Below are 6000 nucleotides of genomic sequence, written 5' to 3'. Positions count from 1 at the left end.
ACATGCAACAAGCCCCACCCCCTGCTCCCAGCAGCCCTCAGTCAGAGCAAGAAGCAGCCAGGTAAATTGCAAAGCTCCCCCCCCAGTCCAAAACAGTCCAGTGGCACCTTTAAGACCAAGTTTTATTCAGGTACAAGCTCTCCCTCCTCTGTGAGAACAGATCTGCACATTCTCCCCCCCCCCCCAATAGCTAGCAATCCAAAACAGTCCAGTGTTGCCTTCTGACACACTTCCGGTGATGTCAGGGGGTGTGGCATATGCAAATGAGTTATGCTAATGAGCTCCTGCACCTCTTTTCCTACGAAATGACCCCTGATTGCAACCCAATCAGAACTATAGTGGCAGATGATGCTAAAAATCTCTCTCTCTGAGTTTACCAATATGATCCATAAACCGCTTCACACGATCTGAATCAATGTCATTTGCCCAGTGGCCTTCTTTCTTGAAATGTGAACCAATGATCAAGGCATTTGCACCTAAGTAGTCTTTCACATTCTCCAGAGTCACTCCAGATCCAATCAACACTGGAATCTTCACAGCACGCCCGACTTCTAGAGGAAATCAAATAGGAATCTTATCATTAACCTTGAGAAGCAGGCAGGTCAAGGTCACATTTTTTGTAGAAGTGACAAAATACAGTGCACTGGTGTTACATAATTATTTTAAGTATATGCTTCAAACATTCCAGAGATACAGGAAACTGATTTTATAAGCCACTACCGCATGAGCACACCAAATCTTAAAATGATAACTTACAGAAAAGAAATGTTATCACTCTCCAAACAGAGCAACATTTGAATACATTGCTGATGAGGATAATTGCAGATTCTCCATTACTGGTGGCCCTGAATAACATATTGGAGAAACTACTGGTTTTCTCCAGTCTTTGGAGGCAGGAGAATTGTCCTCTTTGGGGAAAGGGGGTTAGATAGATTCAGGGAGGAAAGATCCATTGATGGCTACTACACATGGTAACGAGTAAACAGGAACTTCATATTCAGAGGCAGCAAACCTCTCCAGTACTAGGAGGCATCACCGGGGAAGGCCTTGGCTCCTAGGCTATATCGGTTGGCCTTCCAGAGCAACTGGTTGGCCACTGTCTAAACCAGTATGCTGGACTACAAGGACCACTGGTTTGATCCAGCAAGCTCTACTTATATAAAGTGTTTTAACCATGGAAGACAGTAAGGTTCTAGATGCAATTCCTGATGTTTCAGTGCAAAAGACTGAGAAATTCTGTGCAAACACAACTTCGGCTGAAATGCCATGTTGAGCAGCTTTGCACATGCACAAGTAACGACATATTCTTGGGTCACGGCCTTCCGTGCATGATTTCCCCTGGAAATTGAACTCCTTTGAGCTACTGGGACAAAGATAAGTAGCAACAATGTTTCACTCCAAAGACTGTTGCTACCTGTGTGGCCAAGACGTAAACTGAGCTGGTGGGTAAACAAGCAGCCCCACTTCAAAGTACTCAACCATTGATAAGGAATTGTAAGGTTCTCAAAGATAATTCTAAGAAATGCACATCAAGGGTGGCATCTTATACTGTTATTAACCCAACGACTCCATCCCAAAAAACATATGTACTCAAAACAACTTAAAGCATTTGTAATTGGACTAGCAAACTGGGACTCTCACTGGTGTCCAGCAGTTACTGGTTTCACTCCACTTGTGCAAATGTTTTCCCTGCAGGAATACAGCAGTTCACAAGCTAAATATCCTGCTTCCTCCCTTATTAAGAGTTATGTTTTTAATTTACCTTCATTAGTAATAACCTTTAAAAAAGGTTAGGAAGAATGTCATCGTTCATGAGTTACAGCTATACAAAAATGAAGCCTTTCCTTTTTTTATTTTAAAGAAATTGAAAAACAAGATGTCAACATGAGAAATATCATGCACGTCCACTTACATGATTATCTGCTTTACTATGATAACTACTTATACCAGACAGTAAAAACTGGCAGCCTCAACCCAAATAGCCCAGGCTAGCCTGATCTTGTCAGATCATGGAAGTTAAGCAGGGTCAGCCCTGGTCAGTACTTGGATGGGAGACCAGTGTTGCCAGGGCTATTTTTGGGCAGGAACGCATAGGAACAGAGTTCCGGCTGGCTCCTGAGTTGGCCACACCCAGCAGGAACGCATTAGCATAATAGGCCACACCCAACAGCAGAAACTCATTAGGATTGGCTACAATTAGGGGTGTGTGGCCTAACATGCAAAGGAGTTCCTGCTCCAAAAGAAAAGCCCTGGGTTTTGTCAACAAGGTAAAGAGAATAAGCAGCAAAAGGTGGGTGTGGCTGGATGACCACACTTCTGGTAACACGGGGTGTGTGGCCTAACATGCTAATGAGCTGTATTGTCATGGGTGTGGCCTAATATGCTAATGAGTCTCCGCTGTTGGGTGTGGTCTATTATGCTAATGAGTTCCTGCTGGGCTTTTTCTACAAAAAAAGCCCTGAGTGTTGCTACACAGAGTCAGGCAATGGCAAACTGTCTGTGTTTGTTTCTTGTCTTGCAAACTCTATGGGGTCGCTATGAGTGCATTACAATTTGACAGCACTTTCCACCACCAAAAGGCGGCAATGGCACAAGACAGTACCAATAATGTCCACACGCTATATAACATCAAAGGGGTAGAGTATAATCAGTTTCACATGAAATATTTTATAGGTTTCTGAAACCCTTTTAACGTCACATCCTAAAAAAAGGAAAGGAAACCTCCAAGAAAACAGAGGATGTAAGTGAACACCCAGACAGAACCTTGAATCATGCGTAATATGTGGGTAACAGGGTTGATATCAGAGCTCGCAACCTAAACAAGGACACCTCCTCTCTAGTGACGGCATATCTATAAGCTCCCAAACTCTCACCTTCCAGTTCTTTGGGATCCGCCTCCAATCCAGTTGCAGTTCCTGTCAACACGACTCCATCAGCCAGAAAGAATTCGGCAGCCTTAGCAGTCTCTGCTACACTGACATCGGCTGTCAGAGCATGAGCACTGTAAACAGCGGGAACACAATTTGTGACTTTTGGCATTCATGCCAGTAGTCTTCAGTTACGATGCACAGGATTTGCTGAGCAGCCTGGCAGCTCTACTGGAGCGCTTTGGGATACCCGTCCATTAAGCTACAGTGACCTTCACGAGACTACTCGTAACAGGCATTCTTTGAGCTTAGCAAAAACCCCCGTGGTGGTCAGGCAGTAAGAAAATTGCTCCTTGGACATTCCCAGAGGGTAACCTATAAAGCACTGCGCAGTCCTCCATGTTGTAGATTCTTCAACGTTTCTGTTACTTTAAAAGGCCTGATTGTTTGTCTCTTCCAGGGCTATTTTTGCGCAGGAACGCACAGGAATGGAGTTCCGGCTGGCTTCAGAGTTGGCCACGCCCACTACAGCCAAAACCTCTGCGTGCGTGGCTACAGAGGGAAGGCCTGGAGAGCGATACACACACCGCGGCGACTCCGAGGCCGGCAGGCCAGGGGGGCCCCTGGAAGGATTGGGGAGGCATTTAAATGCCTCCCCGTGTCTTCCCCGGCCTGTCCAAGGGCCGGCAAGCCAAGGGAAGGCATGGGGGTGTGGCCTAATAGGCTAACGAGTTTCTGCTGTTGAGTGTGGCCTGTTATGCTAATGAGTTCCTGCTGGGCTTTTTCTACAAAAAAAGCCCTGGTTGCCTCCAATTGCGTAACTTGTTGAAGACTCACTTGGACTGCACCCACATAATCCTTGGATACTGGGCTATCACTTGGCTAATGCAATAAATTTGCAACTGGATTTTCCCAGGTGGACAAGCCAATCCAGCTGCAGGCAGTTGCAATATTTTGTGATGTGTGGCTATAGCCCTGGTGAGAGAGTGGCTTTTCATCACCTGTGAGCTGGTGTCCATTTAATGTTCATAGGAGAAAAAAATTGGCTAGGAAAAGCCGGATCATGACTTCTCAAGCCAGCTTTTACCATAGCCCTTATGGCTCACAAACGACGTATCTGACAGCACCTTTTAGAACAGCTTCTGTTTACCTGTGTTTCTTCTTAACGTCAGCAAAAACTTGAACTCGGTCCGCTCCGATTTGCTTCCGGTATCTTAATAAGTCTCCAGCGCAGGCATTTACAATCCCTTCATCTGCCACGTGAGAGAAAACAAAGCCTTCGGCTCGAATAAAGTCAAGGCCTGCAAATGAAAATAAACCCAGATTACAGTGATAATGTTCAGGGGAAGGCCAGTGAGAATCAGTTAATCACGGTTCGCTACAAGATGATCCCTCAAAACGGAAAGGGATATTTCGCAAAGGGTTAGCCGTGCATTGCTGTGTCGGGTGTGTACTTAAAAGATTCAGGATTTAAATGACTACTCAGCCATGGTGTTTGCTGATTGACCTACTCACCATTTTTCTTCCTGATTTGCCATGCAAATATACATTTATTTATTTTTTTAAAAAAGAGGTAACTGCAGCGTCAGAAGCAACGATGCCAGTCCTCTTTGTTTTCCAAGGGGCAGATTGCCCCAGATGAGGGAATAACACATCACTAGGGGTATGACAGGCAACAAAAGAAAAAAGGAACTGTGCAGCAAACGGTACCCTTACATACAGGAAACCTTGTCCAGTTTTTCTCTACCATTAGGAATCTCTGCTGGCCCATGTCTGCTGGCCCATCTGCAGACTTTTTTCCCCCTGTGACAGGCTACAGTTACACTTGCCAGTTTTTACTTTACATTAGTATTTGTCAGTATAATAAAGGCTGCACTGTAAGGATAAGGAATTCCTTTCTACAGGGAGCCAGACCACTGTTCCATATAATCCAGCACTGTGTGATCAGCAAAGTCACTGCAGAGTTTCCTAGAACGGTCTTCAACTGGAGAGGTCAGGGATTCAACCACAGATCTTCTATAAAACAAAGAATGTCCTCTATCACAGGGATGCCAGCCTCCAGGTGAGACCTGGGGATCTCCTGGAATTACAGCTGATCTCCAGACTACCAAGATCAGTTCCCCTGGAGAAAATCGATGCTTTGGAGGGTGGACTCGATAGCAGTTTACCCAGGGCTCTTTTTGTAGAAAAAGACCAGCAGGAACTCATTAGCATAATAGGCCACACCCAACAGCAAAAACTCATTAACATATTAGGCCACACCCCTGACAGCACAGCTCATTAGCACATTAGGCCGCACCCCCACGTTACCAGAAGTCTGGTCATCCAGCCACGCCCACCTTTTGCTTCTTATTCTGTTTACCTTGTTTGTGGTCAAAACCCACCCAGGGCCTTTTTTGTAGCAGGAACTCCTTTGCATGTTAGGCCACACACCCCTAATGTAGCCAATCCTAATGAGTTTCTGCTGTTGGGTGTGGCCTATTATGCTAATGAGTTCCTGCTGGATGTGGCCAACTTGGGAGCCAGGGAACTCCGTTCCTATGCGTTCCTGCCCCAAAATAGCCCTGAGTTTACCCCGCTGAGGTACTCCTCAGGCTCCATCCCCAAATCTCCAGGAGTTTCCCAACCTGGACCAGGCAACCCTACCCCCCAATCCCCCACCGGTGGCTGGGGGGACCTGGCAACCCTACCTGTGAAGCATTGCAATGAGGGCTGAGAGGATACAAAACGCAAGACAGCGGTGTTTACCTTCCCATGCTAATTGCTATATCAAGAAATCAGATGCAAAAGAAATAAAGCTGGAAAAAAATACAACTCAGACTTTGCGGACGTGGATAGACTGCTCCTGAATGCTACCGAGAAGATAACAAAGTGATAGCTGCAGTGTAAAAAGCACCTGCATTTGTATCTTTATCACCTCCATAAATGTTCCGGAAAGTCAGTAATATGCATCGTTCAGTGCAGCCTCAAACAGATGTAGTTAATTAAATCAGGATCTATGCACAGGAAATTATGCACCACTAAAGACGCATGGTACACCTGTTAATAATGAAAGCGGTTGTGAACAGACCTTGGCAAACTGTTTCAGACAAGGGAGAACGCTGCCGTTCTTACCCAGGGAAACAAGGAAGAG

At 45.6% G+C, this 6000-nt stretch overlaps 1 protein-coding gene across 1 annotated transcript in view; it reads right to left on the bottom strand.

Annotated features, from left to right (window-relative positions):
- Positions 1-273: 273 nt before the first annotated feature.
- The window catches only part of LOC107111200 (uncharacterized protein F13E9.13, mitochondrial-like), a 28950-nt gene continuing 23223 nt past the window's right edge, over positions 274-6000 (bottom strand). Inside the window, exons 4-6 of the mRNA XM_015412131.1 lie at positions 4018-4168; positions 2874-3001; positions 274-551 (exon numbers count right to left, since the gene is read on the bottom strand). Of these exons, the coding sequence (XP_015267617.1) occupies positions 352-551; positions 2874-3001; positions 4018-4168 (479 nt within the window). The 3' untranslated portion in view covers positions 274-351. The remainder of the gene's footprint in view (positions 552-2873; positions 3002-4017; positions 4169-6000) is intronic.

The sequence above is a fragment of the Gekko japonicus genome, unplaced genomic scaffold (assembly GCF_001447785.1).
Source record: "Gekko japonicus isolate JY-2015 unplaced genomic scaffold, Gekko_japonicus_V1.1 scaffold2067, whole genome shotgun sequence".
Classification (NCBI taxonomy): domain Eukaryota; kingdom Metazoa; phylum Chordata; class Lepidosauria; order Squamata; family Gekkonidae; genus Gekko; species Gekko japonicus.
This window is presented reverse-complemented; position numbering and strand designations above follow the sequence as displayed.